The sequence below is a fragment of the Salvelinus namaycush genome, chromosome 24 (genome assembly GCF_016432855.1).
Source record: "Salvelinus namaycush isolate Seneca chromosome 24, SaNama_1.0, whole genome shotgun sequence".
NCBI lineage: Eukaryota > Metazoa > Chordata > Actinopteri > Salmoniformes > Salmonidae > Salvelinus > Salvelinus namaycush.
In genome coordinates this window covers 21,810,325-21,834,419 of record NC_052330.1, presented here as the reverse complement: position 1 = coordinate 21,834,419, position 24,095 = coordinate 21,810,325, and the positions used below count along the sequence as shown (strand labels likewise).

General features: G+C 46.4%; 1 protein-coding gene across 1 annotated transcript in view; it reads left to right on the top strand.

The window, feature by feature from the left end:
• The window catches only part of LOC120019082 (pre-mRNA-processing factor 17-like), a 53,836-nt gene that overhangs the window by 28,066 nt on the left and 1,675 nt on the right, over nt 1–24,095 (top strand). The window contains exons 10-14 of the mRNA XM_038962324.1: nt 5,177–5,278; nt 6,261–6,376; nt 6,857–6,990; nt 19,248–19,324; nt 20,445–20,589. Coding sequence (XP_038818252.1) covers nt 5,177–5,278; nt 6,261–6,376; nt 6,857–6,990; nt 19,248–19,324; nt 20,445–20,589 — 574 coding nt within the window. The remainder of the gene's footprint in view (nt 1–5,176; nt 5,279–6,260; nt 6,377–6,856; nt 6,991–19,247; nt 19,325–20,444; nt 20,590–24,095) is intronic.

Below are 24,095 nucleotides of genomic sequence, written 5' to 3'. Positions count from 1 at the left end.
TGGGAGCCTCCCTCCCTCCCTCCATGCTGGGTATTGGGAGCCTCCCTCCCTCCCTCCAGGCTGGGTATTGGGAGCCTCCCTCCCTCCCTCCAGGCTGGGTATTGGGAGCCTCCCTCCCTCCCTCCAGGCTGGGTATTGGGAGCCTCCCTCCCTCCCTCCAGGCTGGGTATTGGGAGCCTCCCTCCCTCCCTCCAGGCTGGGTATTGGGAGCCTCCCTCCCTCCCTCCCTCCAGGCTGGGTATTGGGAGCCTCCCTCCCTCCCTCCAGGCTGGGTATTGGGAGCCTCCCTCCCTCCCTCCCTCCCTCCAGGCTGGGTATTGGGAGCCTCCCTCCCTCCCTCCAGGCTGGGTATTGGGAGCCTCCCTCCCTCCCTCCCTCCCTCCAGGCTGGGTATTGGGAGCCTTCCTCCCTCCCTCCCTCCAGGCTGGGTATTGGGAGCCTTCCTCCCTCCCTCCCTCCAGGCTGGGTATTGGGAGCCTTCCTCCCTCCCTCCCTCCCTCCAGGCTGGGTATTGGGAGCCTCCCTCCCTCCCTCCCTCCCTCCCTCCCTCCCTCCCTCCAGGCTGGGTATTGGGAGCCTCCCTCCCTCCCTCCCTCCCTCCCTCCCTCCCTCCCTCCCTCCCTCCCTCCCTCCCTCCCTCCCTCCCTCCAGGCTGGGTATTGGGAGCCTCCCTCCCTCCCTCCCTCCAGGCTGGGTATTGGGAGCCTCCCTCCCTCCCTCCCTCCCTCCCTCCAGGCTGGGTATTGGGAGCCTCCCTCCCTCCCTCCCTCCCTCCCTCCAGGCTGGGTATTGGGAGCCTCCCTCCCTCCAGGCTGGGTATTGGGAGCCTCCCTCCCTCCAGGCTGGGTATTGGGAGCCTCCCTCCCTCCAGGCTGGGTATTGGGAGCCTCCCTCCCTCCAGGCTGGGTATTGGGAGCCTCCCTCCCTCCAGGCTGGGTATTGGGAGCCTCCCTCCCTCCAGGCTGGGTATTGGGAGCCTCCTCCCCTCCAGGCTGGGTATTGGGAGCCTCCTCCCCTCCAGGCTGGGTATTGGGAGCCTCCTCCCCTCCAGGCTGGGTATTGGGAGCCTTCCTCCCTCCAGGCTGGGTATTGGGAGCCTCCCTCCCTCCAGGCTGGGTATTGGGAGCCTCCCTCCCTCCAGGCTGGGTATTGGGAGCCTCCCTCCCTCCAGGCTGGGTATTGGGAGCCTCCTACCCTCCAGGCTGGGTATTGGGAGCCTCCCCCCCTCCCTCCAGGCTGGGTATTGGGAGCCTTCCTCCCTCCCTCCCTCCAGGCTGGGTATTGGGAGCCTCCCCCCCTCCCTCCAGGCTGGGTATTGGGAGCCTTCCTCCCACCCTCCAGGCTGGGTATTGGGAGCCTTCCTCCCCCCCTCCCTCCAGGCTGGGTGTTGGGAGCCTTCCTCCCCCCCTCCCTCCAGGCTGGGTGTTGGGAGCCTTCCTCCCTCCCTCCCTCCAGGCTGGGTATTGGGAGCCTTCCTCCCTCCCTCCCTCCCTCCCTCCAGGCTGGGTATTGGGAGCCTCCCTCCCTCCCTCCAGGCTGGGTATTGGGAGCCTCCCTCCCTCCCTCCAGGCTGGGTATTGGGAGCCTCCCTCCCTCCCTCCAGGCTGGGTATTGGGAGCCTCCCTCCCTCCCTCCATGCTGGGTATTGGGAGCCTCCCTCCCTCCCTCCAGGCTGGGTATTGGGAGCCTCCCTCCCTCCCTCCAGGCTGGGTATTGGGAGCCTCCCTCCCTCCCTCCAGGCTGGGTATTGGGAGCCTCCCTCCCTCCCTCCAGGCTGGGTATTGGGAGCCTCCCTCCCTCCCTCCAGGCTGGGTATTGGGAGCCTCCCTCCCTCCCTCCAGGCTGGGTATTGGGAGCCTCCCTCCCTCCCTCCAGGCTGGGTATTGGGAGCCTCCCTCCCTCCCTCCCTCCCTCCAGGCTGGGTATTGGGAGCCTCCCTCCCTCCCTCCAGGCTGGGTATTGGGAGCCTCCCTCCCTCCCTCCCTCCCTCCAGGCTGGGTATTGGGAGCCTTCCTCCCTCCCTCCCTCCAGGCTGGGTATTGGGAGCCTTCCTCCCTCCCTCCCTCCAGGCTGGGTATTGGGAGCCTTCCTCCCTCCCTCCCTCCAGGCTGGGTATTGGGAGCCTTCCTCCCTCCCTCCCTCCAGGCTGGGTATTGGGAGCCTTCCTCCCTCCCTCCCTCCAGGCTGGGTATTGGGAGCCTCCCTCCCTCCCTCCAGGCTGGGTATTGGGAGCCTCCCTCCCTCCCTCCCTCCAGGCTGGGTATTGGGAGCCTTCCTCCCTCCCTCCCTCCAGGCTGGGTATTGGGAGCCTTCCTCCCTCCCTCCCTCCAGGCTGGGTATTGGGAGCCTTCCTCCCTCCCTCCCTCCAGGCTGGGTATTGGGAGCCTTCCTCCCTCCCTCCAGGCTGGGTATTGGGAGCCTTCCTCCCTCCCTCCCTCCAGGCTGGGTATTGGGAGCCTTCCTCCCTCCCTCCCTCCAGGCTGGGTATTGGGAGCCTCCCTCCCTCCAGGCTGGGTATTGGGAGCCTCCCTCCCTCCCTCCAGGCTGGGTATTGGGAGCCTCCCTCCCTCCCTCCCTCCAGGCTGGGTATTGGGAGCCTCCCTCCCTCCCTCCCTCCAGGCTGGGTATTGGGAGCCTCCCTCCCTCCCTCCAGGCTGGGTATTGGGAGCCTCCCTCCCTCCCTCCCTCCCTCCAGGCTGGGTATTGGGAGCCTCCCTCCCTCCCTCCCTCCCTCCCTCCCTCCAGGCTGGGTATTGGGAGCCTCCCTCCCTCCCTCCCTCCAGGCTGGGTATTGGGAGCCTCCCTCCCTCCATCCCTCCCTCCAGGCTGGGTATTGGGAGCCTCCCTCCCTCCAGGCTGGGTATTGGGAGCCTCCCTCCCTCCCTCCCTCCCTCCAGGCTGGGTATTGGGAGCCTCCCTCCCTCCAGGCTGGGTATTGGGAGCCTCCCTCCCTCCAGGCTGGGTATTGGGAGCCTCCCTCCCTCCCTCCAGGCTGGGTATTGGGAGCCTCCCTCCCTCCCTCCCTCCCTCCAGGCTGGGTATTGGGAGCCTCCCTCCCTCCCTCCCTCCAGGCTGGGTATCGGGAGCCTCCCTCCCTCCCTCCCTCCCTCCAGGCTGGGTATTGGGAGCCTCCCTCCCTCCCTCCCTCCCTCCAGGCTGGGTATTGGGAGCCTCCCTCCCTCCCTCCAGGCTGGGTATTGGGAGCCTCCCTCCCTCCCTCCCTCCCTCCAGGCTGGGTATTGGGAGCCTCCCTCCCTCCCTCCCTCCAGGCTGGGTATTGGGAGCCTCCCTCCCTCCCTCCCTCCAGGCTGGGTATTGGGAGCCTCCCTCCCTCCCTCCCTCCCTCCAGGCTGGGTATTGGGAGCCTCCCTCCCTCCCTCCCTCCCTCCAGGCTGGGTATTGGGAGCCTCCCTCCCTCCCTCCCTCCCTCCAGGCTGGGTATTGGGAGCCTCCCTCCCTCCCTCCAGGCTGGGTATTGGGAGCCTCCCTCCCTCCCTCCCTCCAGGCTGGGTATTGGGAGCCTCCCTCCCTCCCTCCCTCCAGGCTGGGTATTGGGAGCCTCCCTCCCTCCCTCCAGGCTGGGTATTGGGAGCCTCCCTCCCCCCCTCCAGGCTGGGTATTGGGAGCCTCCCTCCCCCCCTCCAGGCTGGGTATTGGGAGCCTCCTTCCCTCCCTCCAGGCTGGGTATTGGGAGCCTCCCTCCCTCCCTCCCTCCAGGCTGGGTATTGGGAGCCTCCCTCCCTCCCTCCCTCCAGGCTGGGTATTGGGAGCCTCCCTCCCTCCCTCCCTCCCTCCCTCCAGGCTGGGTATTGGGAGCCTCCCTCCCTCCCTCCAGGCTGGGTATTGGGAGCCTCCCTCCCTCCCTCCAGGCTGGGTATTGGGAGCCTCCCTCCCTCCCTCCAGGCTGGGTATTGGGAGCCTCGCTCCCTCCCTCCAGGCTGGGTATTGGGAGCCTTCCTCCCCCCCTCCCTCCAGGCTGGGTATTGGGAGCCTTCCTCCCCCCCTCCCTCCAGGCTGGGTGTTGGGAGGACTTCCTCCCCCCCTCCCTCCAGGCTGGGTGTTGGGAGGACTTCCTCCCCCCCTCCCTCCAGGCTGGGTGTTGGGAGGACTTCCTCCCCCCCTCCCTCCAGGCTGTGTGTTGGGAGCCTTCCTCCCTCCCTCCCTCCAGGCTGGGTGTTGGGAGCCTTCCTCCCCCCCTCCCTCCAGGCTGGGTATTGGGAGCCTTCCTCCCCCCCCCCCCCCCCCAGGCTGGGTGTTGGGAGCCTTCCTCCCCCCCTCCCTCCAGGCTGGGTGTTGGGAGCCTTCCTCCCTCCCTCCCTCCAGGCTGGGTGTTGGGAGCCTTCCTCCCTCCCTCCCTAGAGGACTAGGAGTCTGCTGTCACGGTACTGAATCAGGCCCATTATCAACATGCTGCCCAATATACTCTTTACTTATTTAATACATCAACAAGGGACTATGCTCTTTCTCTCTCTTTCATTCCATCACTTCTCCCTTTCCCTCTTTTTTTCTCATTGATTTCAAGGGGGGACATTTTTAAAGTTGCCCTTTATTGCAAATCGAAACCCAATTCACTGTGCCTGCCCTTGACTTATCTTACTCATTGTGATCTCAATAAAGCAGCATAATGAAAAACACAGCGTTTTAACATCGTTGGGATTTGTGCCACAGTCACTAAAACTCTTGAGAGCGAGATAGGAGGGAGGTGTGTGTGCTCGGCAGCTCGAGCCAGGCAGCTTGAGCCATGGAAAGGCCTGGGTAGAGCTGGCTGGTGGACAGGCAGACTAGCCTCGACAGACCCTGTTATCGCCACGGTAACAGTGTAGCGCTGATAAAAGGCGGTCTTAAAGGGACATCTCGAACACACGAAGGGGAGGGAATGAGAGAGGGGGACAGAGGTAAAAATAGGTGGAGACCACGGGGAAGAGAGTAGTTATGGAGAGGATAGAGGGGCCTGTATCATCATCTTCCTTCATCCTCCCTCTCTTCCCCTCTTTGCCACTTTGGCTTTCTCTCTCTTTCTTACCCTTTATTTTTTTCCATCTGTGATTTTGATATTCCAACAATTAATGTGATATGACAGGCAGTGGGATCAGGGGGCTATGACAGAATAACAGAACAGGAAGAATATGTGCATATGTAATGTGTAAGTGTTTCTCTCTTGTCTCTCTCCCTTCAGGCCACAGTAAAGCAGTGCGGGATATCTGCTTCAACAACACTGGGACTCAGTACATGAGTGCAGCCTACGACCGCTACCTCAAACTTTGGGACACAGAGACAGGTCGGTCCAGCCACGGTTGTGGTGACAAGGATAGAAATGCCACGAACGTTGCATAACGTTGCGGCCATCTGACCGTAGCCCAGGCCTGGGGACTGTCACTGAACAGCACAGTCATGGCCATGATAGAAATGCCAGAAATAGAGCCGATTACTTGCTCAGAGAAGCATGTCAGTTGTTGTGCCTTACTAAAGGTGGCCAGCGTTGTGGGACATTCAGATAGAAATGTGTTGTGTAGATGTTGGTTCTATCATAAGGACCATGGAGGGTCTCTGCTCCCCCAGGAGATAGAAATGTGTTGTGTAGATGTTGGTTCTATCATAAGGACCATGGAGGGTCTCTGCTCCCCCAGGAGATAGAAATGTGTTGTGTAGATGTTGGTTCTACCATAAGGACCATGGAGGGTCTCTGCTCCCCCAGGAGATAGAAATGTGTTGTGGATGTCAGTGGAGGCTGCTAAGGGGAGGACGGCTCATCAAAATGGCTGGAATGGAGTCAGTGGAAAGCACAAATGTGATGTGTTTGATACCATTTCATTGACTCCATTCCAGACATTATTATGAGCTGTCCTCCCCTTAGCAGCCTCCACTTGTATATGTTGGTTCTACCACAAGGAGCAGGGAGGGTCTCATCCCCCCCAGCAGAGGGCAGTACAGAAACTAATCCTCTACTTGTTGCTCTGCAGGACCACTGACTTGTCATAGCACCTTGTTTACTAGTCACTGAGCTGTAGGGTTAGGGCCCATTCCAATTACATGTAGTCAACTTGTATTGACCTATTGTAATGAGGATTCTTGATATCGTCAATTGCATTGACGGAGTTGGATTCGACAAATCTGATTGGATTGACAGAATGGCACACCGGCAAGTTATGGCTGGCTGCTGGTGGTGGTCATTCTATGGTTTCTGTACTATAATGAAGACATTGTGTGTTGGAGACAGTCAGTGTGGGTTGTTCTGAAACATGTAAACTCTCCCTCCACAGGCCAGTGCATTTCCCGCTTCACAAACCGGAAGGTGCCGTACTGCGTCAAGTTCAACCCAGATGAGGACAAGCAGAACCTTTTCGTGGCTGGCATGTCTGATAAGAAGATCGTTCAGGTACTGTCATTACACACACACACACACACACACACTACCTAGAGGCTGATCAATATGAGACAGGAGTGTATTTCATGCTCCGTGTGCTCCAGTGGAGCGTGTGTGAGACCGGAGCAACAGGACTAGAGCAAGTTATTAATCTTGGGAAATGTAGAGAGCGAGAACAGGGCAGAGAAAGACAGAAAGAGAGATCTGTGAAAGACAACAACCCACTGAGACCAGTCCCTTCTCTGGAAAAGCAATTAAAAACTGCTCCTGGAATAAATGAATGAGTCTGTAAACGGGCAATTGTCTGCCCCCTAATTACATTGCATACATTACACTGTACATTTTGTTGTGTGTGTTCTAGTGTTTGTCTGTGACAGGAGTGTGTGTTGTGTAATTATTATTCCCATAGCTAATCTACCTGTGTGTGTGTAACCTGTTTCAATTTGTATTAATTTACTTATTTTCTCTCTCTCTCTCCCCCCTCTCTCCCAGTGGGACGCAAGGACAGGGGAGGTGGTTCAGGAGTATGACCGTCACCTGGGCGCGGTCAACACCATCACGTTCGTGGATGAGAACCGCCGTTTCGTCAGCACGTCAGATGACAAGTCCCTCCGCGTGTGGGAGTGGTGAGTGACAGAGACTGCTGAGATTTTTACCTGCACCCTACCACTGTGTTGCGCTGAATCAGCACAGTTATGAAATGAGGAGGATTCAACAACATTGTTGGTGAATAGCATCAAGCATCACTCCTGGTATTATGCTTCATTTCCATAATATACTGTATCTCTGGCATGTACATTAGAGCCAACAGCTTGTCCTGACAGTCTTCTAGATACCTCTGCAAACTGAACTCATTGCCAAAGAGTGTTTAATAAGTGATGAAGTGCAAATGAGAGGTGGAGGAATGTGTTTGTTTGACTGGGTTGGGGTGGGCAGGTCATGGGAAGTTTGAGTACCGTTGATTTCGATGTAAAGTCCTCTTGTCTTCTAGCTTGTCATTTCAGGGTCTTCCCTACCAGCTCTTATTCCTCTGTCATATTTATTTATTCGCTTATGACTTGTTTAGCTAGATTATTTTGTTAGGAAAAATAAGTATTTTCAATCACCAAGCCCAGCGAGAATGTCTTGCAAATTAGTTTGGTTCCCATGGCGATTAACAAATGCTGTTGTTTACCTCGCTAACTTGCTAAATATTTAAGACCCAGTGACTAAGGACAGAAGTTTCACAGGGATTCTTCGAGGGACTGTTTTATTAGAAGAACACATATTAAATGAAATTCCCTCCTTTTCCCATCATTTGTGTTCCTTTCTGTAATATCCGGTTGGTGTGTGTTTAAGCAGTAGGATTGACTGGTAAGGAGTGGGTGCCAGGGATGCCAGCTGTGGCTTTAGTAGTGTAGTCTGGAGAGGGAGTGGGCTTGGTCGGTGAGAAGGGAGCGTTATGCATTCTTGCTAGTATGCCTAATATGGCTATATGTGAGTGAAGGGGTTAAATGCACCTCCATCAGTTAGGTCTCTGTTGCGGTTTTTACAGTTTATTAGAGACACTGTACTTGTTAGCTTTTACGATAGAATGTGCTTATTAGTGTTGTCACAATACCAGAATTTTTACTTCAATGCCAGGTTTAGTATCACGAGACTCGATACCAAAACGATACCACATCAAAGGCCTATTAGCCAAAGTCCCAGAATGGCACTGGATCCGGACATATAAACTCAGCTACTGCTGTGTTCACTGGATCCAGACATATAAACTCAGCTACTGCTGTGTTCACTGGATCCAGACATATACACTCAGCTACTGCTCTGTTCACTGGATCCAGACATATAAACTCAGCTACTGCTGTGTTCACTGGATCCAGACATATAAACTCAGCTACTGCTGTGTTCACTGGATCCAGACATATAAACTCAGCTACTGCTGTGTTCACTGGATCCAGACATATAACCTCAGCTACTGCTGTGTTCACTGGATCCAGACATATAAATTCAGCTACTGCTCTGTTCACTGGATCCAGACATATAAACTCAGCTACTGCTCTGTTCACTGGATCCAGACATATAAACTCAGCTACTGCTGTGTTCACTGGATCCAGACATATAAACTCAGCTACTGCTCTGTTCACTGGATCCAGACATATAAACTCAGCTACTGCTCTGTTCACTGGATCCAGACATATAAACTCAGCTACTGCTGTGTTTACTGGATCCAGACATATAAACTCAGCTACTGCTGTGTTCACTGGATCCAGACATATAAACTCAGCTACTGCTGTGTTCACTGGATCCAGACATATAAACTCAGCTACTGCTGTGTTCACTGGATCCAGACATATAAACTCAGCTACTGCTGTGTTCACTGGATCCAGACATATAAACTCAGCTACTGCTGTGTTCACTGGATCCAGACATATAAACTCAGCTACTGCTCTGTTCACTGGATCCAGACATATAAACTCAGCTACTGCTCTGTTCACTGGATCCAGACATATAAACTCAGCTACTGCTGTGTTCACTAGATCCAGACATATGAACTCAGCTGCTGCTCTGTTCACTGGATCCAGACATATAAACTCAGCTACTGCTCTGTTCACTGGATCCAGACATATAAACTCAGCTACTGCTCTGTTCACTGGATCCAGACATATAAACTCAGCTACTGCTGTGTTCACTGGATCCAGACATATAAACTCAGCTACTGCTCTGTTCACTGGACCCAGACATATAAACTCAGCTACTGCTCTGTTCACTGGACCCAGACATATAAACTCAGCTACTGCTCTGTTCACTGGATCCAGACATATAAACTCAGCTACTGCTGTGTTCACTGGATCCAGACATATAAACTCAGCTACTGCTCTGTTCACTGGATCCAGACATATAAACTCAGCTGCTGCTCTGTTCAGTCGTTGGCCATCTTTTGAGTTCAATGTCATTACATTTGAAAATGTGTATTTACATTTCTTTTGAGACCGCCATGTATGCAATAATTAATTATACCATCATACAAGCAATTGGACTTTGGTAAAAACAATCTAACTACAAAACAACAATGGTAATAATTTATTTGAATGGTGAATCTTTATGATAAACAATGTGTAGGTCTATTCACTATACAGGTGAATGCATATTATTCAATAGGGGTGTGTGCATGCATTGAGTTATTGAGCTTGTTTTAGTTGGTTTCATGGGGCTACAGATGACAATCAATCCCTCCCATTTTGGACTTATTTTACTGGCAACTGCTAGGATTATTTTATTGTACTGATTAACAACATTTGCATAGAAGAAGCAATCTCTTATTTTATAAAGTTGTGTGCCGTCTCTAAGAAAGTATTGACGTCATTCACTGAGGCAGAACATGGAGGTGTAATCTGACTTTGGTTATGGAATCTAGTGGAAACCAGACTGGAGGCGAGGGAGACAAAGAAGTGAATTTGTTTTTGGTGGCGAGGGAGACTAAGTGAATTAATAAAGTTTTGACAATCAGCTTTGAAATCAGCATTTTTTGCGTTATAGTTAGCATATCACAAACAAAGTACTAGGGTAGTGAATTGATGTTTGCTTCAGCTGTAAGCTGGCAAGGAAAGTTAGCCTACAATTAAAGCTGGAAGCTACCGGTATTGTCTTGCATTGTAAAAGTGTTCTAGCCTGTCTGGATGTTGTTTTGCAAACAGTAAGGAACAGTTTCAATATTTCTACATGCCATGTTGCATTATTCAAGTGTGTTAACCCTATCAGTCCCAAGCCCTCAGCAAAAATGGGCTTTTCATTTATCCGACTATAATTTATCTGCATTTCCAGCCCTTATATTTAGCCTCACAGTGAAGTAGTTTACCGTGTTCTTTTCAGGACAACCAGGGCTACAAGTAGAACACAACACTATTTGACATAAACAGTTTTATTGACAAATGTCAATAAAAAAAAAAACTTCTAACGACTCTTGTGTAGCTTGTGAGGGTCATAGAGCAAAACATGTTACCTGTGCGTGTTTGTGAGAGTCTCAGCTTTTCATAGATAGCTTTCAATCATTTGTAGCTCCACAGATGTTTATGTAAAAAAAGACCCCGGCCCTTCTGAATCCGTCTCACTAACACCTCCGTTAATCACACAGACTAGTGGATGCAGAAGAAATAGATTAATCCAATGGTACATCCCAGACGTCTGTAGCTCAAACACACAATGTTTAAAATGCGTCCGGTTGCTACGCGTTTGGGCTAGTAACTGAAAGGTTGCTGGTTCGAATCTCTAGGTAAAAAATATGTCAATGTTCCCTTGAGCAAAGCACTTAACCCCAATTGCGTCTGATAAATGACTAAAATGTAAAATGTATTAGTCTTAAATCACGCTGTTGCAATGTGGCAAAGAAATTATATTTTTGTCCTGAATACAAAGCATTATGTTTGGTTCAAATCGATCACAACACATCATTGAGTACCACTCTTCATATTTTCAAGGATGGTGGTGGCTGCATCATGTTAAGGATATGCTTGTCATCGGCAAGGGCTAGGGAGTTTTTGGGGGATTTACATTTTACACTGTAATCATTTAGCAGTCGCTCTTATCTAGAGAGTGCATACATTTTCATACTGGTCCCCTGTGGGAATCGAACCCACAACCCTGGCGTTGCAAGTGCCATGCACTACCAAGTGAGCCACACGAGACTAGGATAAAAAGAAAAATGTATAATGTATTAAATAAAATACATAATAGAGCTAAGCTCAGGCAAAATCCTAGAGGAAAACTTGGTTGTCTGCTTTCCAACACCTTTCAGCAGGACAATCACCTAAATAGCAAGGCTAAATATACATGTTCCTGAGTGGCCTAGTTTCAGTTTTGACTTAAATCGTCTTGAAAATATATGGCTGACTTAGAAATGGCTGTCTAGCAGTGATCAACAATCAACTTGACAGAGCTTGAATCATTTTAAATAGAATGGGCAAATATTGTACTATCCAAATGTGCAAAGCTCTTAGACTTACCCAGAAAGACTCACAGCTGTAATCGCTCCCAAAAGTTGGGGGTTGAATACTTATCTAATCAAGATATGTTAGTGTTTTATTTTCAATTTGAAGAAAAAAGTTGACATTTTGTGTAGATTGTTGACATAAAAAATACAATTTAGATACATTTTAATCCCACTTTGTAATGCAACAAAATGTAGAAAAAGTCAAGGAGTGTGAATACTTTCTGAAGGCACTGCATCTGATGTTCAAGAAGCTTCCGTTGAAGAACACTGGGTTTTATTGGATAAATAACTTTCCCACCATGTGATTGATGGCAGGTGATGTAAAGCCATAGCAAGTGAGTTTCTTCAATAACAATTTATGATCAATGACATCAAAGGCTGCACTGAAATCTAGCAATACAGCTCCAACTATCATCTTATCCATTTCATTTAACCAATCATTTGTCATCGAAGTCAGTGCTGAGTGCCCTTCTCTATGTGCATGGTGAACGTCAGTAGTTAACTTGTTCTCTGCACAATAGCATTATATTTGGTCAAATTCAATTCTCCATCGTTTTTACTAAGAACAGGCAGCTAACTGATTGGGCGGCTCATAGAGCCAGCAGAGAGGGCTTTACTATTTTTAGGCAGTGGAATTACTTGAGCTTCCTTCCATGCCTGTGGACACACTCCTTTAGGCTTTTGTTAAATATATAGCAAATAGGGGTGGCAATACAGTCTGCTACCATTCTCAATAGTTTCCTATTAAGGTTGTCTATATCTGGTGGGTTATCATTATTGATGGATAACAAAAGTTTTTCCATCTCTCCCACACTAATGAACAAATTCAAAACTGATCTCTCATTATTAGATCTTTTATACAAAAATATATGTTCACTGTTCAATGTTGTCATTTCACTGATCTTTCTTATTTCTCAGATATAGGACAGACACTTCAGAACAAACTTCCTTTAGATTTTTTGGTGGGGACTATGTAGTGAATCTGTTATGCAATGTGTTTGTATGGGGAAATAGCAGTAAAGGCCATTTTTTTCATCAAATATTATTTTTATATTATTTGATACGCCAAGGGTCTTAAAATGCTTCCCAAATAGCTAAATGATCCTTGATTATGACCTTAAAATAGTTCCATATAGCTTAGTAGAGCCCCTCCCCCTGGTTTAGACAGGACTTGGACTCTTATGGGTTAAGGTACTCAAGTCTTTTTCCATTGTGTTTTGTCGTTTATCTTGGTTTGGTAATATAATTTATTATTTTTAAGTTTAGTCATAAAATGTCTCAATTTATAGTATGTCAACCAATCAGCTGAGTGGCCTGACTTGTTTGCCATCTCTTTTGCATAATTTCTTTGAGCCATAAAATGTTTCAATTCTTCATCAATCCAGGGGTTTTAACAGTTCTCACAGTTAATTTCTTAACAGATGCATGCTTGTCAACAAATGGCATGAATAATTATACAAATACTTCCAGTGCTGCCTCATACACATCAGACCGCAATACTTTTTTTTACATCTTCAACAAAAGAGTCCTGAGCATTTTTTGTATAATCTCTAATAAATTACTTTAGGCACAACCTTTGGTACTTTGGCTTTCCTTCTTATTGCCACCATGTTATGGTCACTACAACCAATGGGAACTGATATTACTTTGAGCAAAGCTCTGCAGCATTAGTGAAGATATAATCAATACAAGTGGATGTCACAGACATTACATAAATACTGACTGTTAGCACTTGGTAGCCTATAGCAGATCCCCATTAGAAGAGGCTTTAGATGAGGCAGGTGAACTTGCAACCATAACACTTCAACAACACTTAACATGAGATCCTCTCTAAGCTTTACAGGAATATGGCTCTGAACATATACAGTAACACCTCCCCCATAGGCATTCCTGTCTTTTCTGTAGATGTTATATCCTTGTATTGCTACTACTGAATCATTATTATTGCTACTGCTGAATTATCAAAGTGAGTTTCAGAGATGGGCTGTATATGAATGTTATCTGATGTTGGCAAGTTATTGATTTAATGAACCTTATTTCTAAGGCTAAATACACTGAGTGTACAAAACATTAAGGACTCCTGCTCTTTCCATGAGACCGACCATGTGAAAGCTATGATCCCTTATTGATGTCACTTGTTAAATCCACGTAGATGAAGGGAAGGAGTTAAAGAAGGATTTTTAAGTCTTGAGACAATTGAGACATGCTTTGCTATTCAGAGGGTGAATGGCCAAGACAAAAGATTTAAGTGCCTTTGAAGGGGTATGGTATTAGGTGGCAGGCGCACCGGTTTGTGTCAAGAACTGCAACACTGTTGGGTTTTTCATGCTTAACAGTTTCCCGTGTGTATCAAGAATGGTCCACTGGCCAAAGGACATTCAGCCAACTTGACACAACTGTGTGAAGCATTGGCGTCAACATGGGCCAGCATCCCTGTGGAACGCTTTCAACACCTTGTAGAGTCATGCCCCGATGAATTGAGGCTTTTCTGGGGGCAAAAGAGGGGGGGGGGGTGCAACTCAATATTAGGAAGGTGTTCCTAATGTTCGTTATACTCAGGATATATTAATATGGGCTATTCTTAGCCCTTTCCCGGGTAGCTTATCGGAGACAGACATAATATGTAGAAAAAAATAAGTAATAAAAATATTGTTTATATCAGGCAGTGAGTGTCAGTTGGTTTATGTGTGTGATGTTGGTCTGAAGCTACTGACCTGGAATCTTGGCTCTTTCACTCCTCCCAGGCTTTTGGGAGGGAGGGTGGGCAAATGAGCTTGTCGTAACAGAGGCTTGTCATAGCGGAGGTAAACAATGCCCCCACGCTCTCTGGCAGCTTTCATAGCTGGGATAAGTTCTTTCCACCTCTTGCGCACAGCTTCAGCAAAGTCCTCATTGAGGAAGGTGTTGGTTGCTCAAGTTCTTGGCTGTCTCCAGAACAGCCATCTTGTCCTTGAACCTTAAACTTAACCACTGTCAGCCTGGGTCTGCCACCTGGGCTGGTTACATGTTTTCCAGTCCTGTGAGTGCGCTCCACCTCAATGATCCATCTGCAGTTTTCGCTGATCATTTTTCTCACTTTCTCCTCAGACTCTGTCCAGGTCTCATGAGGAGACTCTGGAATGCCATCCACGACAATGTTATTCCTCCTGGATTATCCCTCTAGATCAGGGATCATCAACTAGATTCAGCCGGCGGGATTATTTTTTTCTTCTTGAGGGAATGACCAGGGGGCCAGAAAATAATTACAAATAATTTGTAGACTGCACAGGAGGTTGGTGGGACCTTAATTCATTGGGGAGAACAGGCAGGCTCGTGGTAATGGCTGGAGCGGAACAGGTGGAATAGTATCAAATACTATGTGTTTGATGCCTTTTCATTCGCTCTGTTCCAGCCATTATTGTGAGCTGTCCTCTCCTGAGCAGCCTCCACTGGTAGATTCCAAATTGATCCTAAGAAGCACAAACAGATAACGTTTGACTAAAACATAATCATTTCAAACCTTGCTTACATTTGTATATGATCACATATATCTCTCCTTTATACGCGGGAATACTTTGGAACAGATTTCCAAAATTAAAATCACTTGGAGCTGATTTGCTAGTGTTTTTACAGTCTTATAGCCAACTATAAAAAATATATATATAACAGTTTTTTGCTCAGAGAACTTTGGGGACCAAATAATATCATCCGTGGGCTGAATGGCCGCCAGTTGGGGAACCTTGCACTGGTCATTTTTCCAGCCATCTGTAATAATGATTCACAGACAGTGCTGATGTCATCTCCCGTGGACTTAGTTTGTTATCATCTTGCTGCACATCTCTTTCAGGACATCCACCTCTCCCTGGGAGAACTGCAAACTGTTCTTTAGGTCTTGGACCTCTGATCAGATCGTCCAATCTTTTGTTAGTTGAGTCCACCAGTATTTTGACAAAGCTCTTTAAGCCATTTTCCTGTTGCTGTAACAATAGCTTGTAGGCATCTTTTTGTTGATTCCAGCCAGCGCAGCACATAGGGCCAATGAAAACAGCAACAAACAGCCGGGATTTAAACAGCCACAAGCCAGGGACTATCTGCAGTCCCAGCTACAAGGGCTAAATGCATCGTGGGCTGTGTTCAAACTGTCAAGGAAATCTGGCTAGCATGATAGCTAGCAGTTAGGCAGGCTGCTTCGCCAAGCAGCAGCTCTTCAGACTTTTAGGGTTTGGCAGTGTTCCAGCAACTTAGGCTAACCGTGTTGCAGGACCCAAATGAAACGAGTAGCTCTCCCTCGTTCCGCATTCAACATGCGTCGCGCTATGAAGCATGATTGTTCGCGTGAGTGGAGAGCTAACAATGCTGCCCAGACAGCTCTAGTAATGAATGAGTGATGGCCGAGATCCTTTTAATGCGTACATTTTGATATCGGCACTTGCTTCGCCCTTATGTTGGTGTTAGCAAGCAGTCTATATAGTGCTAGGTATCAACAGCCAATCCAGTTGGGGCTGGAAACTATAGTGAGCATCGATTGGTCAATAGCAACTCGATGCCATGGTGTACGCAACAAAACTTTCCCCAACTTTTGTCCCGCCCTGTTCATGCTCCCTCGCCCGTGCTCACATTGAAAATGAATGGGGCTCCGTTGTTTAATCTTCCCAACGTGCTCAATGGATTTCCAGTGTAAGTGACGCAGGGAAGGCATTTTGCTCTTAGGGCTATGAAGTGGCTGCGCTGATAGACGGAGGTGATCCTCTCTATCATGTGAGACACTTTTGACAGAACTATCGAACATAACCAAAGTTCTGGTACCAAACTGTTTTTTGGGGGTATAAAAAGTACAGAAGTTTCGGAATACTGTACAACACTAGTTAGGGTAGAGGAGAACTAGGACACTCTTTTGGCTTTGAGAATGTTGAGTATTTGAGTGGATTGCACACTCAATTAGGAGTCCTCCCAGTGGCTTTAGGAGTGTAATGTGGGAGCTAGAGGGGTTTGTTATGGTGGAGAGAAGACGCTGGGCCAATGAGAGGCTTTACTGTCCTCCCCCCCTCTCCCCCTGTGACAGCTCAGATGGTAGGATTAGGGAGAGCTCAACCACCAATCTCAGCTGAATTAGGCAGAAATAAACATGAAGTCACATCACTGACACAGAGATGGAGAGGGAGGGTAAACTGAGGGATTTGGAACTACAGACGGACTCCTTGTTAGTCACACACAAACACAGCACAAACACTCCTTTGTGTACTTTTTGTGCGCACACACACCGAGTGAAGAGCTCTCTAGGTGGCTGGCTGTCAGTAGCTGAGGTATATTAGTTGGGGATGTAGAGACTGGGTGTATGGGCTGTGCTGGGCACGGTTTAGAATCAATACAGTGTACCTCACTGTACACGCACGCGCACACAAGAGAGTTAGTGCTAACCTTCCTCTGGTGGCTACAGGCTCTGCACCCCCTTATGGATCCATTAGACAAGACACTGGTGAGGGTAAGATAAAAACCAGGCACAATTTCATTAGTGCACACTGTAGCAAAACATTTTGCAATGGCAAATGAGCAGGACTCATTGGACAAATCCACATAGTCCCTTCCTATTTCAACCCGTTTTCTTATGTTTGATGCGTAAATGAATACGACCCAGGCCTGGTGAATTAGGACTCATTATGGGCTTCATTAACATACTGGGAGGAAAGAACAGCAGTCCACTCCAACTATCTGCTTTGTTCTCTCTTTCCCAGCCGCGCAGACACGTTGAGTTATTTTTAGACTTCTGAGGGGAGATTTGATGCATTTTGTTTGTGTTTAGAGAGTTAGTTTGGCCTGACTATGCTCTGCTGTGGACATCAGGCAGGGCTTGCTCGGGGGGCCCTTTTGGTGTGCGTGTGTGTGTGTGTTTAATCCTACGACTGTCTTCAGGTACAGTAGTTGACTCATGCTTCATGCATTGTAAGTTAGTTGTTTCTTGTAATTCACTCTGGTTTAGGGTGTCCTTTTCCTTCTGGCCCTGGTTAGGTAGAAGTCTAGCTGGTGTTTATGGGATAGAGCTGTGTAGCGCCGTGGCTCTAAACCAGTCCAGCTGTGTGCTATCTGAGAAAGGAAGAGAGGAGGGAAAGATGGCCTCAGTCCAGATAGCCTCCCACTGAGAGCGAGGAGGATCAACTCTTATGCGTTCAACACACCCTCAACACAACAACATTCATACACAATCTGCAGCCTGTCGCTGGTGTCTCTGTCACGGACACTCATCCTGTTAGATCTGCCAGCTGCTCTGTTCACGACAGTGTGTGTGAGAAGACCATAGAGTTGGATGACGCCATGAAGACCCTAGAACAAAATGCATGATTGACCTCCATTTCACTCTCAAACTCAGAGAGGGCAGGGTTGAGAAAGTAGGGAGAGGGGAAAAAGAGAACGCAGAGAGGGAGAGCAGAAAGGGAGAGTGGATTTAATTGGATGCTCTTGGCACAGTGTTTAAGCAAACATGGTATGGAAATTCATACCATACCATTTACATATACTGTGCCTTCAGAAAGTATTCAGACCCCTTGACTTTAAAATCTAGTCAACTGTAACTAGGCCACTCAGGAACATTCAACGTCGTCTTGGTAAGCAACTCCAGTATATGTTTGGCCTTTTAGGTTATTGTCCTGCTGAAAGGTGAATTCATCTTCCAGTGTCTGGTGGAAAGTGAACTGAACCAGGTTTACCTCTAGGTTTTTGCATGTACTTATCTCTGTTCTGTTTCTTTTCATCCCAAAAAAACAAAGTTAATTTCTTACTTTAGTGCCTTATTGCAAACGAAAATATTCCATGTTTTGGAATATTTTTATTCTGTACAGGCTTGCTTTTCACATCTGTCATTTAGGTTAGTGGAGTAACTACAATGTTGATCCATCCTCAGTTTTAAAGTCACCATTGGCCTCATGGTGAAATCCCTGTGTGGTTTCCTTCCTCTCCGGAAACTGAGTTAGGAAGGACACCTGTATCTTTGTCGTGACTGGGTGTATTGATACACCATCCAAAGTGTAATTAATAACCACCATGCTCAAAGGGATATTCAATGTCTACTTTTGTTTTACCCACCTACCAATAGGTGCCCTTCTTTGCGAGGCATTGGACAACCTTCCTGGTCTTTGTGGCTCAGTTGGTAGAGCATGGCGCTTGCAACGCCAGGGTTGTGGGTTCGATTCCCACGGGGGGCCAGTACAAAAAAAGTATGAATGTATGTACTTGTAAGTCGCTCTGGATAAGAGCGTCTGCTAAATGACTTAAATGTAAATGTAATGTAAATGTCTTTGGTTGAATCTGTGTTTGACATTCAATGTTTGCCTGCGGGATCTTACAGACAATTGTATGTGTGGGGTACAGAGATGAGATAGTCATTCAAAAATCATGTTTAACACTTATTGCACACAGTGTGAGTCCATGCAACTTATTTATGTGACGTGTTAAGCACATTTTTACTCCTGAACTTATTTAGAAAATGTCTAACAAAGGGCTGTAATACTTACTGACGCAAGACATTTCAGTGTTTCATTTGTAATTAATTTCTAAACACTATTCCGCTTTGACATTATGGGGTGTTGTGTGTAGATCAGTGACAAAAATGTCTACATTTAACCCATTTGAAATTCAGGCTGTAACACAATGTGGGAAAAGTCTGGCGGTGTGAATACTTTCTGAAGGCACTGTATCTGTAATGCCAACAGTGTCTGGATCTTAACTGTTTGGTCAACAGTATAGCTTTGATCCTCAGCTAGAATCACGTCTTTCCAAGCGCCAGCTGCATTGCATGACTTTCAATGTTTCCAACGTGAGAGCATTAATGCTAGTTGGCAATACTGATGCCAGTAGTGTCATGGCTGACCTGTGGACTATTCTCGACCGTACTCTGACCGTACTCTAACCGTTTTGTGACCGTGCTGCGTTTGTGTTTTACAGGGACATTCCCGTGGACTTCAAATACATCGCAGAACCCAGTATGCACTCTATGCCTGCTGTAACACTTTCACCCAATGGTGAGTGGATACACACACACACACACACACACACAGCTTTTTATTTGACCCATTCCCCTCCTTCATACCCTTCCCCTCCATCTCCCCCATTCTCTCTTCCCCATATCTCCCTCTGAGCTGTATTCATATATTTGTCCTGACATGGATTGTTTGTCATTAGTCTAAATAACAGATGAACTCTCACTGGGAGAGCAGCCCACTCCACTCTGTCCCCCACAGCTCCACTCCTAAAGGGTAGCCACACTGCAGCCCTATCTGGGACTGCTGCATACGGAGCCTTTCTTCCGCTCCGCTCCTTATTTTCGCTCCAGTTTAACAAAAGAGAGCCCAGTTGTATTTATCCGTTTCTCGTCCACCTACAGCGGTTGGCATTTTGAGATAATGGCATCCCTTTATGGGTTTGTTTGGGAGGCACTCGGAAAGGGAGGACACACATGCACACACACAGTGGAGCACACACTGTTACTGAGTCCTAGTGTCTGCGTAGAGAGACAGGAGACTTGCTAGCTAACAGAATGTCTGTGAAGCTGACATCAAAGTTGCGTCCCAAATTGCACCCTATTGAACAGGGCCCAAAGTAGTGCACTATATATAGAGGAAAGGGTGCCACTTGGGACGTAACCCAAGTCAGCATTCGGTCATCAAAAGTATTTTCATTCTTTCCAAAGTGATTGGCTTCATCTTTCTCTCTCAGGCGGTTACAGAGAAGAGCTGCTAATGTCTACTGGGGTGGTCCACTCCTACGGGCGTGAATGAGACGGGACAGAATAATACGGGCCTGAATAACACAGACCATAATACCTAGCTTTCCGTTTAGCTCAACCAACCCGTCTTGTTTCACACGCTCAATCTGTTTTACGAGACATTTTTTGAATTTATTTCTAGTTTTATCCCGAGCCCCTTGATGATGCATTGGCTGCTTTTCACATTGTGAAAAAGGTTGATCAGAAAAATGTTGTTTTGAAATAACTTGGTCCAGGCCCACTGCTCACTGGAGAAGTCCTGACCTGGGGGGTCAACCCCTAACATCAGCATGCTCTAACTAAAACTCAGAACTCAAAATAACAAAAATAAATTACTTTAAAAAAATATATATATATTGTATTTTCTCCCACTGTAGGTAAGTGGCTGGCCTGCCAGTCCATGGACAATCAGATCCTGATATTTGGAGCCCAGAACCGTTTCCGTCTGAACAAGAAGAAGATCTTCAAGGGCCACATGGTGGCTGGCTACGCCTGCCAGGTGGACTTCTCCCCAGACATGAGGTAAGACAAATCCATCCTATACATTAGTACAAACGGTAGCAAAATGGTTTGCAACGGAAACAAGGTGTTTTTTATTATTCATTTTAAAAAATTACCACAGAAACCATACATAGACAGAATGCAATAGATAGACGCACACAAATTCCAACAAACATCAATGACATCACACCTGCTCAAACTCACGTTCCCACCACATCCATACCTGTTACGTTTCTCACTCCAACATTTCCTCTCATTCTTCATACCTTGGGCGTTTCCAGTGCATGTGACACTTTGTCATATGGCCTCAAATTGTGATATTCTATTTCTCTCTGTAGCCCAAATTTGTTCAATATTTAAATAATAATGCCTTTGATTCATCCACTGTCTTAACGATAGAGGATCATTTGATTTCCAATTTTTAAGTAGAAGTTTTTAAAAACTGATTGATGAGAAAAGTATGGTCCAACCCATTGGGTATCTGTACCCTCATATGCCATGTCTTGAAATATGCAGATAGATGGATTAAAAGTCATCTTAAATTGTAAAACTTCTGACAGCTAACTTCCCTCAACATTGCTCTGATGTCGAAGAAGATTTCAAATATACATTTCATGATATGAAACTTAAGTTGCATGTATTTGAAAATATCTAAATTGGTAAATCGCTTTTTAATTCTGTCATGGAAATTATATTTTCTATTACCAAGTCATTTCCGTTTTTTATTACTTTAGTTTTCCATGTGGACCAATTTATTGGTGAATTCGGAAAAGCTACCCATGGATTGTTCCATAGGGGTGTGTTTTTGGGGAGTGATATTTGTTCTTGTAGAATCCCTTAGATTTTCTTCCATATTGTTATAGTGTTCTTAACTAAGAAGTTGTTAATGTTCTTAGATTTATCCTTAGAATATAGACATGTGAAAAGATTTTCGGGGTGAGCATGCGCATCTTCAATATGAACCCATTGTTCCTCTTTAGTGCATTTAACAATATGTCTCAAGTAAAAGCCTTGGGTGGCGAGTTGATACAATTCCAAGTCTGGAAGGTTAAAACCACCCTCAGACTTAGAGATGAGTTTTATTTGCCCATACAAAGTCATTTATGAGTATACTTTTTTTTAGAATGACTTCGGTGGGGTAATTGGTGTTACCGAGAATACATGTAAAAACTTATGAGGCCTGCCATTCTGAAGAGGTTTATTCAGTGCTGTGAAAAAATATTTGCCCACATTCAAATTTTCTAGACTTTTGAATATTTTTGATACTGAATGTTATCAGATCTTCAATCAAAACCTAATATTAGATAAAGGGAACCCGAGTGAACAAATAACACAACAATTACATACTTATTTCATAAACAAAGTTATGCAACACCCAATGCCCCTGTGTGGAAAAAGTATTTGCCCCATTACACTCAATAATTGCTTGTGCCACCTTTAGCTGGAATGACTCCAACCAAACACTTCCTGTAGTTGTTCATCAGTCTGTCACATCGCTGTGGAGGAATTTTGTCCCACTCTTCCATACAGAACTGCTTTAACTCGAGACATTTGTGGGTTTTCAAGCATGAACTGCTCGTTTCAAGTTCTGCCACAACATCTCAATTGGGATTAGGTCTGGACTTTGACTAGGTCATTCCAAAACTTCAAATGTTGCATTTTAGCCATTTTCATGTAGACTTGATTGTGTTTTGGATCATTGTCTTGCTGCATGACCCAGCTGTGGACTGATGGCCTGGCATTCTCCTGTAGAATTATCTGATACAGAGCAGAATTCATGGTTCCTTCTATTAAGGCAAGTCGTCCAGGTCCTGAGGCAGCAAAGCATCCCAAACCCATCACACTACCACCACCATGATTGACCGTTGGTATAAGGTTCTTACTGTGGAATGAAGTGTTTGGTTTTCGGCAGGCGTAATGGGACCCATGTCTAGAAAGGGGGCAAATACTTTTTCACAAAGCTGTAACTAAGATTTATGGGAAGATTGTTCCATTTAATTAGATCTACTTTCATATTGTTGAGTAATGGGATAAAGTTATCTTTATATATTTCGTTTGTTTGTTCTTTATTAAGCATGCTAAGTATAAAATATTTTTGGGGGGTCCACTTAAAATTATTGCTTTAGATCATGAGCTATTCTTTTTTTTGTTTTTCCTATTGACATTATTACAGTTTTTCCACAAAGTTTATATCCTGAGATTTTAGAGTATTCAGAAAATATTTTTAACACAGGGAGGGTTGAGTTTGCAATATTGGTCATTTGAAGTGCCTTCAGAAAGTATTCACACCCCTTGACTTTTTCCACATTTTGTTGTGTTACAACCTGAATTTAAAATTGATACAATTTAGATGTTGTCACACAATACCCCATAATGTAAAAGTGGAATTATGTTTTTAGAAATTTTACAAATTGATTAAAAATGAAAAGCTGACATGTCTTGAGTCAATAAGTATTCAACCCCTTTGTTATGGCAAACCTAAATAAGTGCGGGAGTAAAAATGTGCTTAACAAGTCACATGAGTTGCATGGACTCACTCTGTGTGCAATAATAGTGTTTAGCATGATTTTTGAATGGCTCCCTCATCTCTGTACTCTACACGTACAATTTATCTGTAAGGTCCCTCAGTCAAGCAGTGAATTTCAACCACAAAGACCAGGGGGATGCCTCATAAAGAAGGGCACCTATTGGTAGATGGGTAAAAAAATAGACATTGCATATCCCTTTGAGCATGGTGCCGTTATTACACTTTAGATGGTGTATCAATACACCCAGTCACTACAAAGATACAGGAGTCCTTCCTAACTCAGTTGCCAGAGAGGAAAAAAGCTCAGGGATTTCACCATGAGGCGAATGGTGACTTTAAAATAGTTTGAGTTTAATGGCTGTGATGGGAGAAAACTGAGGGTGGATCAACAACATTGTAATTACTCCACAATACTAACCTAAATGACAGAGTGAAAATAATACAAATATTCCAAAATATGCATCCTGTTGTGCAATAAGGCACTAAAGTAAAATTGCAAAACATGTGGCAAAGAAATTAACTTTGTCCTGAGTACAAAGCATCATGTTTGGGGCAAATCTAACACATCACTGTGTACCACTCTTCATATTTTTAAGCATGGAGGTGGCTACATCAAGTTATGGGTATGCTTGTCATCTTCAAGGACTAGGGAGTTTTTTAGGATAAAAAGAAACGGCATAAAGCTAAGCACAGGCAAAATCCTAGAGGAAAACCTGGTTCAGTCTGCTTTCCAACAGACACAGAGACAAATTCACCTTTCGGCAGAACAATAACCTAAATCACAAGGCCAAATATACACTGGAGTTGCTTACCAAAATGACCGAATGTTCCTGAGTGTCCCAGTTTTGACTTAAATGGGCTTGAAAATCTATGGCAAGAAAATGCCTGTCTACTTATGTAATCAAGATATTTTAGTGTTTAGTTTTTCATGTATATATATATCCCACCTTGTATGTGTGTATGTATATATATATATGAATATATATAAAAATGTATACAA